The sequence below is a fragment of the Lucilia sericata genome, unplaced genomic scaffold, assembly GCF_015586225.1.
Source record: "Lucilia sericata isolate MDLA Ls3-8-SP2 unplaced genomic scaffold, ASM1558622v1 Contig000082F_arrow, whole genome shotgun sequence".
Lineage (NCBI taxonomy): Eukaryota > Metazoa > Arthropoda > Insecta > Diptera > Calliphoridae > Lucilia > Lucilia sericata.
In genome coordinates this window covers 76,139-99,535 of record NW_023994115.1, presented here as the reverse complement: position 1 = coordinate 99,535, position 23,397 = coordinate 76,139, and the positions used below count along the sequence as shown (strand labels likewise).

Genomic DNA, 23,397 nt, shown 5'->3' with positions numbered 1-23,397 from the left:
TGTTTTTAAAATTTCAATTTCATTAGTTTTTTTTTTAAATTTTAATATATCGAGAAATTTTTATAAAAAAATTAAAAAAATTACAAATTTTTTTTAGATATTTTTATATTTTGATAAACTAATATATTATTAACTTTATATTACCTAAAATAAATTAAGATAAACAAGTATTTTTTAAAAGACTTAAAACTCTTTTCGGTTTTTTTTAAATGTTTAATTAATCAGCTTATACTTAGTTTCGCAATCGTAAAATATGTTGATTTTTACGGTCTAAAATCGATGCAATTTATTTCATAAATATATATTCGCATTGGCATTTTTTGTGTTGCCACACAATGAATGATATAGCATTTCCTTTTGTCTGGTAATATATTATGGTTTCTCTGGTAACCATTTTTTTTCTTTGTGTACTAGTCCATAGTACATGTCTATTTGTAATTTACATATGTCATAATTATCTTTTGGTAAATATCATTTATTCATTTATGTTTCTGTAAATTTATGACATTACTTAAATGCCAATTTGCCATGTCATTCATTTATTTTGCCAACAGTACAAAAACGTATTTCATGTTTTAATTGGAAAATATGAAATCGACATTTTGTCATATATGAATATGTCTGGTTAAAGTTACTATATGAAAATTTAATACAAACTGCAGTTAATCAGATACTTTTGGCTAAGTTTTATTATTTTTTTTAGATGTTAACAAGTTTTTATTGAATCATAATGCATACTTGTAGAAAATATTGAGATGATCTGAAAGTTTTTGAAAACAAAAGTAAGTAAATTATGACATTAACTGGAATTTACAATGCCAATTATAAAACATTGACATTGTAATGCTTATTGAATTGTAGTAATATGTAGTATAAAAAAATTAAGAATAATGAAGCTGTGTAAAGCTGTGTGAATAAGTAGTATAATAATTGGAGCAGCAACGTATCTCATTCTTGCAACAGTGCGTATACTTTATAATTGTATACATTTATCATTCGCCCCGTAGTTTTAGTACATAGTAACCTAAAGGTGATTGATCTGCAAATTTTTAAAAATTTCTACTTTATTTACAATAACTATACAAAGTACTATTTTGTAAACTTTTACAAAACTTTAAATTAAAATAATTTTAACTTGGCGTAAACTGTTGTTCACGTGTTGAAAGAATAAATTAAGATTTTTTACGAAACCAGTAATACAGTCGAGGTCAACAGGAGAGCAAAGCTAAAATGTTAGTAAGAGTTTCTTACAAATTAATCTGTATTATATAGAAAATGATTATCTTCTATATATATATAAAAGAGTAGCGTTATTGACTGACTGGTTCATCATCGCACAGCCCAAACGACTGAAATGAAATTTTGACAGTAGATGTGTTTTTGGTTGTGTAGATCCACTAAGGAGGGATTTTTGGACATTTGTACATTTAGGGGTAAAAAAGGGAAAAACGGGTAAAACAGGGTTTCTTAATTATCTTACACAATATTAGTAATACAAGATTTAAATGCACCTATATCTACTCTTAAAATGAGCAGACGGGTGTCTGGTACTTTTTTGAAATTCGTACTTTTAAGGGGTAAAAATGTGTAACAAGGGAGATTTTGGTACCTTTTTTGAGCCTTTATAACCTTTTTTGGTATTTTTTTTAGCACATTAAGAAAACTGTTTTCGACTTATTGACGTTTACCCATTAAATTATGTACTAATTCTGTGATATTTATTGAAACAAAATATTTGCTAATTCACTGGTGAAAAAAGTACCAAAAAGGGAAAAATTTTATTTATTCATTTTGAGCCAATTTTTATAAAATTTGAAAAAATAGTTAATTTACTCACACATAATAAGCTATTGGTATATTATTTTGAAATTCGGGTACTAAGGTCTATATAGGACCAACGTCGGGTAAATTGTTTGGTACTTTTTGAAACCACAATTTTTTCTGGAACAAATGAATGCAGATTTGAATCGTTTGAATTTGATCTGTGATATATAGATTTAAACACGGAATATTTCTTAAACTTAATTTTCTAAAAAGTCTATTCCTAGGCGAAAGGGAGGAAAATGGTAATCTTTTTATTAGTACTTTCCACAAAGGTAGAAATTATTCCTCTTTTGGTAATTTTTCTTTCTTCAATTGATACTCTTTGTATGTTCTATAATATGAATCCAAAACACGTGATTATTAAATATAGACGGCCCTTATTGAATAAAATTCTTTAGAGTTGAACTTTTTAGTACTTTTTATCTCTCTAATGGTCCTTATTGAATAAGATTCTTTAGAATTGAACTTTTTAGTACTTTTTATCACTCTAATGGTACTTTTTGAATTTTCCAATATATTCAACCTAGAAACATAAATTAGAACATACATGGTCCTGACTGAATAATAATCTGTAAATGGAGCCTTTTTGGTACTTTTCCATTCCTCAAATAGTACCTTATGGATTCTTTATAATGGGGAACCGGAAAACTTGACACACGGTCTTTTTTAAATGTGAAATATAAAATTTAATATGTAGGGACTAAGTGAATGAGAATCTAATGAAAGGGACTTTTAGTATATTTTCGTTCATCATATTAAAGTTTTTGAATTTTCTATCATTTTGAACACAGAAACATTTGATTAAATGAAAATTTCTAAAAGGTATTTTATGGTACGTTTTACTTTTTCAAATAGCACTTTCGAAATTTTCTAAAATGATAAATCTAAACGAAAGAAATGAAAAATACACACTCCTTACTGAATGCGAATTTATTCACGTGATAAATTTCAATAATATTGAACGTAAAAAACATAAAATTTTCCAAAAAGAAATCAAAATTTTGTATGAATTTTATTTTGTTAGGGTAACGAAGCATCCTGGGTATGCTAGTAAATTCCATAAAGTCAGTGATTGTGCTCTTGTTGCTCAGACGTATGTATGTATATGTCTGTTATTTATTTGTCCATTACAATACAATTACAAATTATATTCTAACCTAATTTACCGAGCAGGGTGACGATGACAATACAACCGAGTCTCTGGTGGGAAACGAACCCATAACCCCCAAACTGACAGGCTAAAACACTACCAAATAAACTAAAGAAACAATCTATAAAAGCCTCTTTTAGCCAATAAAATAATATAGCGGAGGACACTGTAGTACTATTTTTTTACTCACCACTATTATGAAATCAGCAATTTACTTTAAAGTTGCGTTTTATAAACAGATTTCAATACTTCACAACTACAAGTTTATACAAAGTATAAAATCAATATAAATATAAAACTAATGTGGGAAGGATAACGTCCAACAGATTTGACAACTGGTTTAATATTAATAGGGATACTTAAAATAATTTGACATATATAAAATAAATAAAATATATATTTGCGCATTACAAAGAAATATCCATTAAGGATGTAAGGAATACATCCTTAACTTTGCCGTAAATATACGAAATATTATGATTGAGAAAAGTTAACTTTTTCTTAAAATCACTGACTAATGTAACATATGCCCCTATGGTAAAGATAAAAATTATATTATCAAACAAGGTAGAATACAATTTACGGTTGTAACGAATTTTGAATACCCTATATTAAGGATAATACATCGTTGATGACTTAATTATGGATTGTCTGTAAAACAAACGTTAACATTTCCTTTTGGGGTTAAAACTTCAGTGCCTAGTAAAGCTAGAAAAAACAGTTCTATTCTGGAATAATCTGTAAAGTAAAATTTACAATTATTTTTATAAAATTGAAGTTATTTTTGCTCTGAAACAGAGTTCTTCTAAAATATTCATGGCTTAGATCAACATACATATAACAAAGTATTAGATGAATAGTTCAGTTCTAAATGTTACAAATCAAATAATAAGTTTATTACATATAAGTAAAGTACAATATAAAAATGATTGATTATTACAAAAAAATAAAACTTTAAACTCAAATACAAAAAAAAAAAAAAAACACAACTAAAATAACTTTTCTTAAGTTAAAATTAACTTGAATACGATTTCAATAAGTTTGAAACAATAGTGTGCATCATATTGACTGCTTAAGGGTCATATGCACTAGTCGAAGTTAATCAATTGAAGATGACGGTAATGAACATCATCATCGTCATTGCATAGTATGGTCATAATGATGCAAATGTCAGATGCTGATGTCAGTTGAAGTTAAACAAAACTACAAAAAGAAAAATTTTAACTAAAGAAAAAATGAGAAAAAAACTATAAGCAGTTTTTGGTAACAAAACTTTCAAAAAAAGCAGAAAAAAGTTTTTAATTAAATTGTCGAATTTTTCTACGGAAATCATTTTTAGTACAAGTACAAGCAAAAGTAATTTTTTTTTTTTTTTGGTTGTATGTGAAAATAACATACATACATAGAAAAATATTTCATTTATATATGTATGTATATGAAGAAAAAAGTATGTGCATAATTTTATTTCTTTTTTTATTCTTCATACTTTTGCCAAGTGTTTGGAGGTGGCTGCATACAACAATTTTTTGATTGAACTTTTTCAAACTATTAAATGAAAAATACTTATGAAAAACACTTATACGCATAGTGTAATTTTTCTTCGTTTTTATTAAGAGATGTCAGAAAACTTTGGCCATAAATTGCCACAATTTGACAGAAAAGTTCACAACTACTATTTACAACAACTACTTGAATATATATTTTTTTATTTGGGTGAGAAAATGTCCAAAAGTAAGTTGCATATTTTTGTTTTTATTATTTTTTTATGTCTGTTATACCCAGTTGGCTTCGCTACATAAAATGAAGATAAAAGGACCTTATGACTTTTGATATAATTAATTGATGAAAACTGATTGTATGCAAGAAGCTTTATTTTAATAATAAATACTAGAATCCAAACGTTTAGATTCCTAAATTAAATAAAAAGTGAAAATCTGAATCGATGTTTATATAAGAAACATAAAATCGGCAGAAGATTGAGACAATAGTGAAAATCTGTAATCACTCGTGTTTCTAACTAAAAATGTTTTTTTTTAAGAGTAAACAAACTACAGCAATTTTGAAGATAATTCGATGAAATTTGGTACATGCATTACCTTTGACCCCAGGACGATTGTTGTAAATTTGGATAATTTCGGTCCATTCGCCGCCATACAATCGGATCCCCTAAATTGGAATTTGAAGCTCATAATTATGCCAAATATACTAATATCCCTATAAAAATTGGCACAACTACGTTTTATACAAGCATTAATAATACTGCAAAAATTCGTAATGAGAGGACCCTATCGACGATATTTTCAATATAACCCTTTCAGTCTCTTTATTGTCAATAAAATAAGGCCTATTTCGAAAATGATCCTGTAGATTTTAAAGATTATATAAGTTTCAAGTTCAATCGAATAGTATTAACTTCTGTAAGTGCCACGCCCACTGATTCAACAACGCTTAGCTTAATGTTGAACGCTTAGCTTAATGAAGAAAAAAGTTGCCTATTGTTGAACATATTGAAAAATCTTCAATGGTTTGGAATCCTTAAATATACTTAATATCAAAGAAATAAACAAACAAACGTTCATTTTCACATAGAACTATATATGAGTATATAAATTTAATTTTCTTTAAAGTCGTTATTGAAAATAAGAGAGAGATGGATGTAGCAGCATAAAGTGGCAGTATAATGAAATGGAAAAGAATATGTAATGTAATTTGAAGAAGTCATTTATTAGTAAAAAGGCCAGCTCTAAATAATATTTTTTTTTAATTTTATTCATAAAGCAAGTAGTTTATCCATTCCTTTTGATGCCCTACGTAATATATTGGACAAAATATTATATGAATAATTGTTTTTGATATTTAGAATATGTACGATGAAGAGCTTTTTCTTCACCGGCAACGATATAGAGCAATTCGGTCTACTTTGAATTGTTGTCTATAGGTTGCTGAAATGTTCGATGGGCAGTGATTAATTAACAAACACAAAAGAACTACCGTGGTACCGAGACAAGAATAAAAGATGATGTTGTTCGATTGAATTCAACTATGACAATGATTTATTTATTTAAAAATTCTTTTCTTAAGCCTAACAATTGATCATGTAAATAAGGGCTACACTGTTGTTATTGTAATATTATTTGTTTCTCACTTCCAATGTACCAACTCAACTTGTTTATTTATATTCAAAATATGCAAAAACAAAATACATGCAATAAGTCTCCAAAATAAGAAATTGCATTTTTAAGAGCAACAACAATATGCTTATAATAAGAATTGGAGTGAGAAACAAATAATAAAAACTAACGGGTCATTACCAAAAATATGTACAGTGGTTAGTATGAACAAAAAATAATGACAAATTACAGTGGCAACAGTGAGCCAAAAATATGAATAAATTTAAATACAATAAAAAATGGAAAATTTAAACAAAACAAAATAATAATGTTAGTAATTATTATACGGTGACCTAACATTCCGGCCCCATTGAAAGGACACTTTCAAGAAGATAGAAGAGCCAGTCTGTGGATAGGGCGACGTATAACTCCTTTTGTAGTTTTGATGTCGACAACTCGAACACGATCATCTCTTCCACGAACAATGTTGATGATTTTACCCATGAGCCAACGCTGCGGGGGTAAATTATCTTCTTTGATGATGACTAGGGAACCAGGGGTAATATTAGAGTTGGTGCTAGTCCATTTGTTGCGAGTCTGGAGCTCATTTATATAATCATGGGACCACTTTTTCCAGAATTGTTGCTTGATGGCGCTTATTCGGGCCCAATATTCAAGTTTGTTAATCTCATTTGTAGGGACATCACGTTCTGGCAAACTACGGAGGGGAGCGCCTATCAAGAAGTGTCCTGGTGTAAGAGCTTCAAAATCACTGGGATCTGAGGATAGAGGCGAAATGGGCCTCGAGTTTAAAACTGCCTCTATCTCAATCATAGCCGTTGCGAGTTCTTCGTAGGTGAGCCTTGTGTTGTCCAGGGTTCTGGTTAAGTGACCTTTGGCCGATTTGACGGCCGCCTCCCACAATCCGCCAAAATGTGGTGCCCTAGGGGGAATAAATCGAAAATTAATAAATTGATTCGAGCAATAATTTGTAATAAAATTTGAATTTTTTGGCTCAAAAAGGAACGACTTTAATTGAGCCAACTTAGAGTTTGCACCAACGAAATTTGTTGCATTATCACAGAATATATCTGTGGGCAGACCTCTACGACCAATCATCCGTTTTAGGGCAGCAATGAAGGCATCTGTTGACAGGTCGGATACCACTTCAATATGGACAGCTTTGGTAGCGAGACAAACAAATATAGCGATGTATGTCTTGTAGGGGACCTTTCCTCTAATTCTTAGGTAGGTGTTGACTGGACCACAAAAATCGACAGCACACCTTGCGAAGGGCCTTGACGGGTTGAGTCATTCCACAGGCAAATTTCCCATCATTTGTTGCAACAACTTTGGGCGATAGCGAATGCATTGAGGGCACGAATTTACAATGCTGCGACACAAATTCCTGGAGTTGATGATCCAAAATTGTTGGCGAATCAATGACATTAGAGCCTTGGGTCCAGCGTGGTAGTTACTGATGTGCAGATGACGTACGTAACAGTAGACGAAATGGCATTTGCTGGGCAAGATTATGGGGTGTTTTTGGCCTTCAGAAATTGCCGCGTACTCCAAGCGTCCGCCGACCTTGAGCAAGTTGAAACCATTTGACGAATCTAGGAAGGGGTTCAGACACTTTAGAGCACCTTGGGGATCTTTCTTCTTTAGAGCTCGAGTTATGTCATCTTGAAAATGTAGTTTCTGGATGTTGAAAACGATACAAAGTTTAGCATTTTCTAATTCTTGGGGCTGCAAAGAGTCAGAATTGGAAATATTAGTTTTTGTTTTTTGAGCAAAACGAAACATCCAGGCAATAATACGAATGATTTTTAAGTACGAGCTATATTTTCCAACAGAATCGAGGATGTAGTTAGATTTTGTTTCAAGATGAAGTACGGTTTTCCGTTTTTCTTTGTCGAATACTTGCTGATTTTCTTCGGAGAGTTTATCAGTTTTAGTAGGGGGCCACTGAACAGGATCGAGAGCGAGAAATGCTGGTCCGTTGAACCAGATGGATGAGGCGAGTTCCTGCACAGTTGAACCACGAGAAACGATGTCAGCAGGGTTGAACTGGGTTGGGACATGTCGCCAAACGCAGCCATTAGTTAGATCTTGAATTTCTGATACCCTATTGCCAACAAAAACTGACAAAGTAGATGAATGTTGCTTTAGCCAGTGAAGAACTAGTTGTGAATCTGTCCATAGAACGACTTCCAGATTTGGTATTGCGAAAAGATTTTTGATTTTGGAATACAATTTTGCTAGAAGTTGTGCGCCACATAACTCAAGTTTGGGTAACGATTTTCGCTTTGTAGGAGCAACTCTAGATTTGGCAGTAAAGAGCCGAACAACAACATTTCCTGAAGAAGTTTTAACACGAAAGTAAAAACAACAACCATAAGCACGAATTGATGAGTCACAAAAGCCATGAAGTTGAACTGATTTAGAATCAGGAGCGAGACAAAAACGAGGAATTTTAAGTGAAGGTAATAGTTTGAGATCAGAGACGAAAGATTTCCAAGCCGAGTGTATTTCTTGAGGTACAGACTCATCCCAGCCAATTTTTAGAATCCACAACTCTTGCATGAGGATTTTAGCTTTTATTATGAGAGGGGATAAAAGTCCTAGGGGATCGAAAAGCGCTGACGAGAGCGACAAAATTGTACGTTTGGTTATTTTTTCATCAATTTGGACTTTAGGCGAAAACAAAAATAAGAAAACATCTTTTTGTTGGTCCCAAGAGATACCAAGAGCGCTAGTTACTGCAGAATCTTCAATATTAAGGTCTTTGACAGTTTTGTCGTCCTGAAAATCTCTATGATTAGAGTGCCACTTATCTAATTGAAACGAACCACGAATTAGAATTTCATTAACCTCCTGCTTCATACGAGACAATTCTTCAAGCGTATCTGAGCCACAAAGAAAATCATCAACGTAAAATGATGACTTAATGGTTTTTGCACCAAGTTCGAATTGGTCCATGTATTGGTCTGCGAGATAGTGAAGGCTTTTGATGGCAAGGTAGGGCGCAGCTGACATTCCATAGGTGACTGTATTTAGGTGATATGTTCGAATTTCTTCCTCTTCTGAATTTCTCCACAAAATATATTGGAATTTTCTATCTTGGGAGTCAATAAGGACTTGTCGATACATTTTTACTATATCGGCAGTAAGAGCGAAGCGATGAAGACGGAACCGAAGTAAAATTTTATACAGCTCATCTTGAATTGTTGGGCCAACCATAAGAAGATCATTGAGAGACTTCTGGGACGATGATGGACACGAGGCATCGAAAACAACTCTTAACTTTGTGGAAGTGCTATTTGGTTTGAAAACGCAATGGTGAGGGATGAAATAATGAGGCTCGTGTAGACGAGGGCTACGAACTAGACTCATATGTCCAAAATCTTCATACTCCTTCATAAAAGCAACATATTGTGATTTAAGATTGCTGTCACGAGCAAATCGTCTCTCTTGAGATACAAATCTTTTAAGAGCCATATTTCGAGAAAGACCTAAAGCGTCAGGAGATTCCTTGAAGGGCAATTTAACAACAATCCTACCAGAAGATTCACGATGAACAGTATCATTGAAAAATGTTTCACATTCAGATTGTTCTGGTGTCAAATCATTTGAGCCAGATTGAACTTCATCGATTTCCCACAAGCGCTGTAATTTAAGATCAATATCTTCTTCTATCGAGAGCATACAAGAAGAGCCACAAATATTGGGTTGTTTTGATACATAACGACCTGCTACAATCCATCCGAAAAGTGTTTTGTGTAATTTAGGCAAATTAGGGCCAAGTTTTATTTGACCAACTGCTAAAATGTCGAAAAACGTTTCAGTACCAATAAGTAAATCAATTCGTTTTGATTTGAAGAAGTTTTCATCCGCAAGTTCAGTATTTGGGGGCAAATTCCAGGATGAGACATCTAATTCATTATCAGGTTGATATGAAATATGAGGTGTGACACAAAATGAGAGCGAAACTTCAAAATCTGTGACTCGAGATTTTACATTTGTGGACGACCTATATTTAGATTTGCTAAGAGTGTTACCAATGCTAGAGACTTCAGTAGTTTGTTTTGTACGAGACAAATGTAATTTTTGGGAAAATTCATCGGTTATGAAATTCAATTGAGAGCAAGAATCTAACAAAGCGCGTCCCAATTGATAGCGACCAGTGGAGTCACGAACTAGAACCATGGCAGTAGCAAGCAGCACCTGTTCCGGCGAGGATTTTTCCATATGGGTATGGACCGAGGCAGAAGATTCATTCAAGGCAACATGAGAAGTAGTAGGTTCAGCAGCAGGGGACGAGGGCCGAGAAGCTGGCTGAGACCGATGAAGCAAACTATGATGCGAGCGAGAACAAAATTTGCACTTGAATGTGGAGGAACAACTACTTACTTGATGCCCTTTGGACAAACAATTTAGACAAAGGCTTAGACGTTTTGCATTTTCATACCTTTGACTAACATCCATATCTTTGAACCGAGAACAACGACTAATTGAGTGGTCAGATTTGGAGCAAAGCACACAAGAGCGTTTTGATACCGAAAAAGTATAGCCAGGTTTTGAATTTTTAGATTTGGACTTACCAGATTGATGATCAGGCTTACGAGGGGCCACAAAAGTATGGTTGGTATCAACCGATTCCAAAAATTGACAACGCCTTTCAAGGACCTTGGAGCAATCATCCCATGTTGGCAATCTGGTAAAGTCCAAGGAATCTTTCCACTTTCTTCTGGTATCTTCATCCACTTTTTCCATCACTATGTAAATCAGCATGGAATTAGCAATATCACTATGTGAGCCAAGAGACAGTAAAGAACTATAAAGGGCAGAAACATTATCGACGAGACTTCGTAATTGGGCACAATTGTATTTGGACATGGCAGGAAGTTCAAAAAGGGCGGTAATATTTTCCATAAAAATAAGCGAGCTATTATCATAACGCGTTTTGAGCCTTTCCAGAGCCTTCGGGTAATTTTCGTTCGTAATCTGGAAAGCCTTGACCGTTTCTAGAGCTTGGCCTTGGAGGCAGTTGAGCAAATGATTAAACTTTTCAATATTTGATAGGCCAAACTCACGATCGATAACTTGATTGAACGACGTAATAAAATTCTTGTATTCACTGTACTTACCACTAAATGTGGGCAATTTGAGTTGGGGCAATTTATGGATGGGAGCTGGGAAACAAATGGTGGACTCGGACAACGTTGTGTTATGAACATCTTCACCAAGCTGCGACTGGATATTCATTTTGGCTGAGATGTACAAATCTTCAATTTCGGGCCTAGCATTATCCTCGGGATCATATTTTTCAATTTGTGTTTGATACGTCAATATCTGTTTAAAATATGACTCCAGTATCCCCAAACGGCACTTCAACTCAGCAGACGAAAGTGTCTTACCTTCACCCCTTCCATTGGCTTCGATTTGGTTCTTGATGCGGGTAATACTCTTCTTCGTATTAGCCCGTTGCTGCTTAACCTCTTCCAAAGTCATCATAAATTTCCAAAAGTTTGGTTAAGTGAGCCAAAAATTTCCAAAAACAAATTTCAAAATGGATGATACTATGTATTGTAGAGCACCGACGCCAAAAGTTTTACGCCAAAAATTTTTATATACAAACTTTATGTATTTATTCACTTTCTATATAAATATGTACCGCAATATTCCGAGCGACAAATTTAGTATACACAAAATTCTATATTATGTACTGGAACCAAAAGCGAACAAATTTATGTATTTTCTTGTATATAAAGATTAGCGGTAAATTTATTTAACCCGAATTACGAGCGAACAAAGTTTATTTATTTTTGTACATAAAAATTTGCGGTAAAATTTTAGAGTCACTTTTATTTATTTTATTTTTCGACAAAAACTGATTCTATTTAGCGAGCCGACAAAATTTGTATAATGTTTGTAATAGGTATTTAAAAAAATAGATTTGTAGTAGGTACGTCACTACAAATTTGTTTAACAGTTTTTTTTTGTTATATGTTGCACTGTCTAGTTTTTTTAAATGATTTATAAATTTTTTTTTGTTGCACAGGTTTTTTTTTTATTGAACCACAAAGTTTTTTATTTTTCTTTTTGTAGCACTAGATATTGCCCTTGTAATAGAACCACTGTTTCCACTTCACAATATGACCGTACACTTTTTCTTTAAGTTGTACTACAACGAAAAGTTTTTAGAATATACCACGGACCGAGAACGACAAATTTAGGAAGATTTAGATTAATCACTTGCCCCACGTTGGGCGCCAAAAATGTACGATGAAGAGCTTTTTCTTCACCGGCAACGATATAGAGCAATTCGGTCTACTTTGAATTGTTGTCTATAGGTTGCTGAAATGTTCGATGGGCAGTGATTAATTAACAAACACAAAAGAACTACCGTGGTACCGAGACAAGAATAAAAGATGATGTTGTTCGATTGAATTCAACTATGACAATGATTTATTTATTTAAAAATTCTTTTCTTAAGCCTAACAATTGATCATGTAAATAAGGGCTACACTGTTGTTATTGTAATATTATTTGTTTCTCACTTCCAATGTACCAACTCAACTTGTTTATTTATATTCAAAATATGCAAAAACAAAATACATGCAATAAGTCTCCAAAATAAGAAATTGCATTTTTAAGAGCAACAACAATATGCTTATAATAAGAATTGGAGTGAGAAACAAATAATAAAAACTAACGGGTCATTACCAAAAATATGTACAGTGGTTAGTATGAACAAAAAATAATGACAAATTACAGTGGCAACAGTGAGCCAAAAATATGAATAAATTTAAATACAATAAAAAATGGAAAATTTAAACAAAACAAAATAATAATGTTAGTAATTATTATACGGTGACCTAACAGAATAGATTTCTAATTGAATTTTGGTAGACCCTCTATGGAGACTAAGAGCAGTTAGTAAGCGTGTGAAAAGTGAGACCTTTGACAACAAAGGGTTATTATGACTAAATTTCCAACCCGATGGAACTACCCTTACTAACCCCATCGGTGTAAAATTTTACTTTAATTTCTACAGTTAGTCAAATATATCAATTGTTTTAATAAATCGAATCACAACCTGAATAAATAGGAAAAACTAAATATATATGGGGGAATTCATGTCAAGTGACCCCAGTTTTAAAACGCCAACACTAGTCCTATTGAATAGTAGTTTAGACACAAGATCGGTAAAGAACTCTCTAGGGTACAGAGGTTCAAAGTCTGACATTTTTGCTAAAATGGGCCCTTTTTTACTTTTTTCCTTTAAGAACTTTTTGTTCTCTTAGTGGGATGAGAATGGGATATATATCAAAATAAATGTTCTGTAACTAAGAAATATTTCAGTTCATCCCGATCGGAAGACATCGGTTTCAAAAGTTAAAACACTTGACATGAAATCCTCCATGTCTATATACATATATAGAATATGTACTTACTTATCAAAATAAAATCAAATATGTTTTTATAAAAGTGCCAAAATAATAACAATAACTTTTGAATTGTAGCCACAACAAAAAACACGCACAACTTCACATTATGTCACATGTCCCTTAAAAATTCTACGCACTTTCCTGTCGTCAACAATATTTGTGAATTACTGCCTAAAATTGCCACTGGAAATGGTCAATAACAAAAGCTAAAAAAAACACAAAATGGTCAACTACTAGTTATAGTAAGTAATGCTTACTTACGGTTATCCAAATATACTAAATATATAAATAAATATACCCAAATAACTATAATTGAGAGTGAGTCTGAAAAGAAAAAAACATTCATGCTCTAATAACTCTTGGTAGATGTGAACCAACATTTATATATTTTATTTTTTTGTTACTTTATTTATTTTTATATTCATTCATGAATGACGCCAAAAGTTATAAAAGTTATTTGTTGTCGTTGTTATTTTCTATACGTAATTTTAACATTTCGGGCATAAACTCAAAAAAGAATGGATTTTTTAATGAAATTAAAAAATGGATTTGATTAAAATATAAATTAAAGTTTAGTGAATTTATACAGGGGATTTTTTAATAGAAACATCTACTAGATGTTTAGATATTTCAACAAACTATTTAAGTATTAATCTTATTTTATTTTAGTTTGCTTCCATCTTTATTTTATCTGTATAGTTTTAACAGACAACAGACGTTTTGTTAAATTCTAACGTTTGTAAAATTTTTTAATTTTAAATCAAAAACGCCTCTTCTTAAATCTGTCCAAACATTTTATCTTATAATCAAAAACAATTTTTATTTATAATTTTTGAAAATATTTATCTGTTTTTCTAGTAAATTTTATAATAATTTAAAGTAATGTAAATAAATTAATATTACTCATACGTCAAAGTGTCCTTCGTATATTTAGTAAAAAAAAAATGAGGACAAAAAAATCTCTAAAGAAATATAAAACCAAAATCTTTTGCAGCTACAATGTTAAATAAAAATAACAAATAATATTAAATAATTACCAAGGAATATGTTAAGTTGACACTTTTGAACAAGTGTTTGTGACAGCTATAAAACAAATAAATAAATGTAAGCAAACAAAGAATTTAATATACAACTACATACACATATTTATGTGCAATATTAAGGTGTTTAAAAAAAAGATATATGAAATGAAAAATCATGGGAATTTTGCTCATATTTACGTTATATATTGGCCGATTTTGTTGTATTTTAATAGGAAACTTCTGGAAAGGGGCCATTCAAGAAACATACGGACAGACTAAAATATTCATGGCTAAATAGAAATGTACATGCATAAATGCACTTTATTTAGAACAGGTGAAGAATTTCTAATTCTTTCATTAAAGTCTCACTATTTTGTGCTTCTGTATATGACCTCAAATTAAATATTGCTTTGCTTTTGTAGAAACAAATAAATACAATTTAAAAAACTTTAAAGAGGAATATATTGTTTTAAAATTAAACAATATTAAAGCGTTTGTATCAATAATATTTTCTTCTGAACCCGTCTAATAGATGGATTTATTTTAATAAAGAAAAAAGAAGAAAATTTTTGAGAAAAAAAATAAATAAACAGAAAATATTTAACTAGAGGCTAAGCGTAAATTTGTTTAAAGTTAAACAGTGGTAATGGATGAATGATTAATGCAAATGTCAATAATAACATTGTAAGAAATTTGAGTCGAATGGTCCTAAGAAACTAATTCAATTAGATCAGAGATTTGTTAAAAGAGGCTAGTTCCAGTTTCCTTCGAAGATTAGCAGAAAAATATCTTAAATTTTAAAGGAAAAAGCCTATATGTTATCATTCTTTTGCTAACAGTAGTCAGGGATGGAAAATTGTGTATGTAATAAAAAGTAATATTCGACCATGCCGAATCTTATATACTCACCATCAAATCATTGCCGAAAAGAATGGCTTCCTTATAATTAAACTTTGAATTTATGAATCGATGCTTTTGTTATTATCGAAAGAAGTTAAGAAGAAATTAATTTTCTGAATAGGGTGGTGTCTATTATTGAACGATCCTTAGAAAATATAGCAGAAACATTTTGGTTCTTACAAAACTTGTATATGTTAAATTTCTTCGTTGTACTCGTATTTTTAAGCATTTTCTGAAGGGTCAAATATAGACCGATCCTCATAAAAGTTGGTAGAGAGATTTTGGCCGATATAAAACTTGTTTATGTCGAATTTCATCGCTGTATTCTTATTTCTGAGCCAGTACTAAGCGTTAAAGTAATTTTCTGAAGGGGACCTAATATGGGGAGTAAGGTCAATTATGAACGGATTCTCATAGAAGTTAGTAGAAAGATTTTGGCTCATACAAAACTTGTGTATGCCGAATATCATCGCTTTAGTCTCATTTCTGAGCCAGTAATAAGTGTTAGAGTAAATTTCTGAAGGGGACCTTATATGGGGGATAGGGTCAATAATGGACCAATCTTTAAAAAAGTTAGTAGAGAGATTTTAACTCATACAAAACTTGTTTATATTGAATTTCATCGGTGTACTCGCATTTCTGAGCCAGTAATGAACATTGAAGACATTTTCTGAAGGGGACCTTATATGGGAGATAGGGTCAATTATGGACCGATCCTCATACAATTTGGTTAAGAGATTTACGTTCACGTAAGACTTATTTATGTAAAATTTCATCGTTATACTGTTATTTTTAAACCAGTTATGTTAAACCAGTACTGTTAGAACTGTTTTCCGAGGGGCCACTTGTATGTTGGCTATGCGAAAACGTGAACCGATTTTATCTATTTTCAATACCGAACAAACCTTATCAATAGAGAATATTTAAGCAGAATTTCAGCTATCTAGTTCCTCCAGTGTGGTCCCTATCGTGATTTCAACAGACAGGCGGACATGGCAAGATCGCCTCAGAATATAATAAGGACCCAGAATATATATACTTTTATGGGTCTTGGCGAATATTTCGATCTTTTTGTTTGGTGGGTATAAAAAAAGTAAAAAAAAAAAATTATTTGGAAAAACTTTAAAAATTTTAATAGATTCCTATATTTTGCAGATTCAGAATAATTTTGTTTAAATTTTCAAAGTAGTATTAATTTATTTTCTTATTATTGTTCACTGTTCCGATCATATGTATGTGAGGAGTTTAAATATTGTGAACCTACAGTTACAAAATGTTTCTTTTATACATGTTTAATGTTTTTTTTATTTTTTTTTTTTTTTTTGACATATACACAAGCAAACCCAAATCCACAAAATTATACATATGTATATGGAATTATGCCTACATGGTCGATTAACCCTACAATGCTACCATTATAAATACGAGATTTATGTGAACTTATTAAACTCCAACTATATAGAATTTCATAAACTAATTGACCTCCGAAAACAATAATTTGTTTCGGATTTTATTTAATTATCGACATATTTATTGGGTCTTGAGTTGAGTCATTTGCAAGGGAAGTTTATGAAATGTCAAACAAAGTCATTCTTCTTGGATCATTGTGAACCAAAGATGATCCTTGTATTATTTTTAAAATTATGAACTAGTTTTATATGGTCAAACAAAACGTAATTACTTTTTTTAATTACCGAATTTTATGGTGTAGGGTATACAAATACATAATGAAAAAAAAAAATTTTTATGCAAAAGTGTATTTTCCTACATACAGAAATATACATTAATGTTTTATACAGTAAAAACGTTGACATGTTATTGTAGATCCTTTTGACTTGTAGATGTAGACGTGAGCGGGCGATCCTGAAAGTGAGTGAGTAGTAAGTATTGTTGGTGTTGGCTTAAACAAAATGTTTATGTACTCACATACATATGTATATATGAACGTATCCCAGCAGTTCGGTCTGACAGTCCCGAACTCTCTATATATAGGGTTAAACCTAGCCACCAACTGTCCAGGTGAGTAGTTATTTTAACATGTGCTTGTCCTAAGAGGAAGTCAATCGCCACCCTATAGGTTAAACAAGTGCTTTTTAAGAGTACAAAGTTACAAAGAGTTCATTCGTAACGAAAGACAAATTAAACCAGGTGGTTAGACGTTAGTGGAAATCACTGTCTTTTTCGGTTGCATTGACTCTTTGTCGAACTGCAGGGATATGTAACTGAATGTTTAGGTCGGAAATAACATCAACAAAAGAGAAAAATAAAGGCTTAAGGCTGAATTGCAATGCTTCAAATATTTATATGAACACATTTTCACTTTATATACATACATTTTGTTTGTTTGTGTTTTTTCCCATTTTTTTTCCAGTTGGCTTTAAAATAAATCGTGATTATTTCTTTCTCTGGTTATTATGATGGTTGTTATTTTTTCTTTTGGTTTGTATTGTTAACGGGAGAAGAAAAATGAAACACTGTAACAAGCAGAACATTTGCATAAACAAAGTGTAAAATAAATATTTACAATTTTTATATTCTAAATTCTATTGTACTGGTACTCACGTTGTTATATGGCTACAATCAAACAAAATTTTATAACAAAAACCTACAGTAACAACAGCAAAAACAACAACAAAATTATATAAATCACAATTCAGGCTTTAAAATCAACAAAACACCTTTTAGGTGTTATACATGCCTAGAAGGCATATACTCACATTCATACATTGGTATAGATTTACATACATGTAAAAAATATATAATGTGAATAAGCTTATACTGTAACAATATGTTACTTTTTGTTGTTGTTTTTGTTTTCTGATTACATCTACACTTTTCTCATTTTTTTGCCCAAAGGATGACAAGGAGTCGGCTTAGACTAGTGATATAGTGAATGTTTTTTCTTAAAATTTATATTGGTAACATTTTTGTGTGTCGCACAATTGACACGCATGTTTGTGGTATTATTTACATTTAAAGTGTGAAAGGTTATAAGAAATACAGCCTAATTTCGGAAATCTTGAGCTAAAAACAAAAGATTTCTGTATAGCAAAGGTTGGGCTCAAAATGATAATTAAAGTTTCCCACAAGCGTAAAATTTAAGCGATATGAGTATGTAATTCATTATGAAAAAGTTTAAGAATATTTAAAAAAGCGTGAGCTTTAAGCAATGGATTTATTCATACCATGCTTGTGATTTAATCGACAGATTTCATAAAAAAACTAATGTTGAGAATTATTTAGAAGAAAGCTTTAGCTTTTTTATAAGAGTTGAGCTTTAAAGAAAAGATTTCTGTAGAGCAAAGTTTCCTCAAAGCTTAAAATTGGAGCGATAAACATACATATATTTCATTTAGTTTTAAGCGAAAATTAGTTTATAAGTGAGTATGAGCTTTAAGCGGCAAGGGCTTGAGATTTAATGCATAGATTTCATAAAAAAGTTGAGAATCCTGTACCAAAAAGCTTTAACATTGAACGATAAACTTTTTTATAAGAAAACTTAAGCTCTAAGCTTGGATTTAAAGAAAAATCTATGATTTGAATCCATCTGTTAAAGCAATACATTATGCAATACATTTCTTTACAGAGAAGCTTGAGCTTTGAGTTACAGATTTTACTTAAAAGCTTTAGTTTTAAGCGATAAATATTTTAATAAGTATGAGCTTATTTAGCATGAGATATACATACATATATCTTTCAGAAAGATTTCGTCATAAAGAGCTGGAGATTTCATGCAAAGATTTCATAAAAAAGTTGAGAATTCAGTACCAGAAAGCTTAAGCTTTGAGCAATAAACTTTTTTATAAGAAAACTTAAATAAAGCTTTACGTGGAGAATTTTGAATTTAACCATATATCTCTTTATAAGCTTGAGCTTTAAATTATAGATTTCTTAAGAACAGAGTTTCTTACAAAAGTATTGAGTATGAGGAATGTATATCTATGAAAATGGTTAATTTAGAATAACTTGAGCTACAAACTTTAAGGTTATGGGGGTTTTTCACTTAAACTTGAGGTGGAAATGAGAGGTTACCTACATACATATATAGGAAAGCTTAAAAAACGTTAACTTTGTTAAGTATGGTTTTGAAATTTAAATACAAGATTAAGAAAAGTTTGCACTACATGTTAAAATTTTCTTTGAAAAGATCTGTTCGAATTATTATCACTCCTACATTAATACATTCAAAATATTTATTTCCCCTGTGTTTATGTTTTCTATCTTATCAGAAATATTTAAGGGTAAAAAAATGCGAAAAAAAATTCCCTAAAAAAATATTAAAAATTCTATACATGTCTAGCATTGATTTGTCACATATTTAAGTATTTGTATGTCATTCTTTTAGATAGAAATGTATTATAAGTTTAACTGAAAGATTGGCACCACAACAGTAGCATAACATAAAAAATATATTTAAAACAAATAGTCTTAAGGCAAAATAATAAAAGTACAAAAAAAAAAAAACACACACTAATACTTAACACACACACAAAAAAGGAACAGGAAACGATCTCTATCTTTTATATCAGACTCAATTGTTATTCTAGGCAGGACGTATATGTGTGTTTTTTTTTTATATATTTGATTTAAATGTTGACCCAATTTGTGAAATAAAAACAAAATTATACATGTCTTAGACACTTAAGCGTATAGGGTATGATTATGCGGCTCATATTACCTAAATTTAATAAAGTAACGTGCGATTATTTGTTTTTTGTTTGGGGTTATTTATCGTATTCATGTGATTTTGTTAGATATTTGTGTTAACAAATATTTTAATACTTGAATAGAAAAATGTTTATGCAAATTTTATGTTATTGTTAGTATAATCATTGTCGAAAGGGTGTTATTGTCCCATATATGTATGTATTTAAGCAGTTATTTTATATTAGTATTTATTACATTTTAAGAAATAGTTAATATAAATAATGAGTTTATTGTAAATTTGCAAAAACTTATGTTTCCTAAAAAATATCACGTCTGAAGGTCCAGCTCATTTAAAGTTCAAAATTTTTAAAGAAAACTCATTTTTAAAGCTCATATTTCTTAAAGAAATCTCTAGTTTAAAGCTCAACTTTGCAAAAAAAATCTACTTTAAAGCTTAAGCTTTAATATTTACAGTTACAAGTTCAAGTTAAGCTCTTTAAACATATCTTGCTTAAATATAAAGCTAAATAAACTAACAAAATTTCATTTTAACTTGCTAAAGAAAGCTCAAGAAGTTAAATTTCTTTTCAGTAAATATTTCACCAACCAATTAATTAAGAGCTTGGATTCTGTATTGATTAGCATTTAAAAAGCAGCTTTTTAAAAAAATTATTTATATTTAAACAAATTTATTATTTGCACGGAAATTACTTTGAACATCAACAAATAAATAAATTTTAATTTTGTGATTTTTGCATTTCAAACACAACAAACTTCGGCTTTTATATTCATTTCCCTTTTTTTTCCTACTGCTAAAAATATTGTTTAGTTTATTCTCCAGAGTGGAAAACAATAAATTACACTGAGCGACGGAAACTCTGTCAAAAGTGTGCTGCTGTTGGGTACGTCTGACTGTGTACAAATGTGTTTAGGTGATGATGGTATCAACTGGAAAAGTTTGAGCAGTGAAACATGTGGAACCTGCAGAATTTGGAACCAGTTTTAAATGTTAGAATATTTCTTTTCCTATACAAAGTGCCATAATGCCTATGTTTAATAATAACTGATGACATCATCAGTTACCAGTTACCTTTAAAACTGCAGGGTTTCTTTTATTAACAAATATACCTTTATTTACCTTAACTATAAACTATTTACATACATACATTTGTATGTATTTATTTTTGTATATGGAGAAAGAAAACTTTATTTTATCTCACTGGAGACACAATCAAAACTTTATGTCAAAAATTTTTGAAAATGCTTTTTTTTAAATAACTTAGAAACTCTAAAATTTGTAACCATCTGACTGAGTTGCTAGGAGTTTGAGAGTACAATTGCTGAAATGACTGTCACAAATGCTTGCTGATAATGATGGTATTTGAAAAGAGTTATAGTTGAAGGAAACAAACTTTAAATAAAGTACAAGATGAAGTTGCAAGTCTATGATTTGTTAAGGTATTTATTTGCAGAAAGCCATAACAAAATGTTAACAAAGTTGGCAAAAAATTTATTAATTTTATATTTTGTTAAAAATATAAATATAAAAATATATCATTAATGAGGAAAATTGTGTTTTACGAAACACAACTGCTTAGTTAAAGACCATGATAATTTGTGATAACTTCCGAATCAGCAGAGAAATTTTGAGATATGTATATTAGTACTTCAATATATAAGAGAAATGCTTTACCATTTTATCATAATTTTGTGCATGTAACTTTAACAGGAAGTGTAGAATGTATGCAGCAATTGCAAAATTAACAACAAAATGTTAGAAAACCTAAAAAAATAAATAGTAATTGTGATTCTAAAACCAACTATTGCAAACTAAAGTAGTACGTGTACATTCTGAATGAAATGAGAGTACATTTCTGCTGAAAGTTTATGACACTTCCCCTGACTCATGAAACTTTAAATACTATCAAGTTCATTATGATAAGCTTTCATGGCATGAAAACAAAATAATAAACTTAAAATCAAAACAAAATGTAGATATTTTAAAACTTACTAAATTTTTGGTAATGACAAATAGTAATTTCATACATTACTTGGTAATGAGTGGTCGTTATCAATCACATTATTTCATTCAACTGAATATTTAATTACTGGTATAGAGTGAAGTAATTTGAATTTGTTATAGCCCAATTGTTAGGGAGTTCATCGAAATGTTATTTTTATCGGAAATCAACTACACAGAGGAAAAAAATATACACGCCTGGTACCAAATTGACACCAAATTTTTCAATAACATCCGTTGTCAGTTATATACATACATACAACAACAACTTGTTATGTACCACGTAACGTTGTCAAAATGTAATGTTGACCACGTAACGTTGTCAACATTGCAACAATTCGTTGTCGCAATCTAAATTTTATGCACATCCATTGTCTAAAAGTTAACAAACGTGTTAAGCTCAAAATGCGTTGTAAATAGTGAGCTTACCACGTTTGTTAACTTTTAGACAACGGATGTGCATAAAGCTTAGAATTTGTTGCAATGTTGACAAAGTTTCGTGGTCAACAAATCATGTTGCTGTTGTATGTATGTATATACTTGACAACGGATGTTATTGAAAAATTTGGTGTCAATTTGGTACCAGGAGTGTATATTTTTTTCCTCTGTGTATGCGTTTGAAATTAAATGAAACCGAAAATTCTCAAAATAAGTACATTTTTAGATCAATTTGGCCCAAAAATAGACCAATTTTAGAAAATTCTTGCAGAGCGATCTTTTCTTCTTTTTAAAATAGATAAAATAAGAATCAAATTATTTAAAATAATTTTTCGGCAATATTAGGTCATGCCTTAATGGAGAATTACTGGGCAAAAATCGAAATTTAACAAAATCTCAAGATTTGAAAATAAATGGCTCTAGAAAACGGGGGGAGTAAAATGCCCTCTATCAGTACGTCAAAAGATTAGGCCCAGTTCCCTAAGCTACAGGTACGATTTTGTGGATATGGTATAAAAATACCCACTTCGGCAGCCACTAAAACATATGAAATATGAATTTTCAATTAAAAATTAAATTTTTTAATACCCAACGGCCAGACCGAACATAAACTTCATCAAGGAGGAAGTCATTTAACTTTTTAGATGAGCTAGAATCAAAAGTATACTAGCGTCTAACTAATCATTAGCTTCTAGACAGAAGTCCGATCAATAACGGAATGCGTATATTGGATTATAATAAGTATGGCACCAACAGGGTTTAAAATATTTACAGGCAGCTAGAAGTCAATTAGGGCGATATCAGGTGATAAGGTTATATCTGAGACCCTATT

General features: G+C 30.8%; 1 protein-coding gene across 1 annotated transcript; it reads right to left on the bottom strand.

Annotated features, from left to right (window-relative positions):
- Nucleotides 1-6,468: 6,468 nt before the first annotated feature.
- LOC119599551 lies at nucleotides 6,469-11,598 on the bottom strand. The gene is made up of 3 exons (XM_037949348.1): nucleotides 7,981-11,598; nucleotides 7,655-7,833; nucleotides 6,469-7,027 (listed from the first exon to the last, which is right to left on the bottom strand). The coding sequence occupies exons 1-3, from the start codon at nucleotides 11,596-11,598 to the stop codon at nucleotides 6,469-6,471; spliced, it is 4,356 nt and encodes a 1,451-aa protein (XP_037805276.1).
- Nucleotides 11,599-23,397: the final 11,799 nt, after the last annotated feature.

Coding starts and splice junctions, on each gene's coding strand:
- LOC119599551 (XM_037949348.1), bottom strand. CDS start 11,598: ATGACTTTGGAAGAGGTTAAGCAGCAACGGGCTAATACGAAGAAGAGT. Junction 7,834..7,980: donor ACAAAGAAAAACGGAAAACC/GTACTTCATCTT, acceptor GACTCTTTGCAG/CCCCAAGAATTAGAAAATGC. Junction 7,028..7,654: donor AAGGTCGGCGGACGCTTGGA/GTACGCGGCAAT, acceptor TATTCCCCCTAG/GGCACCACATTTTGGCGGAT.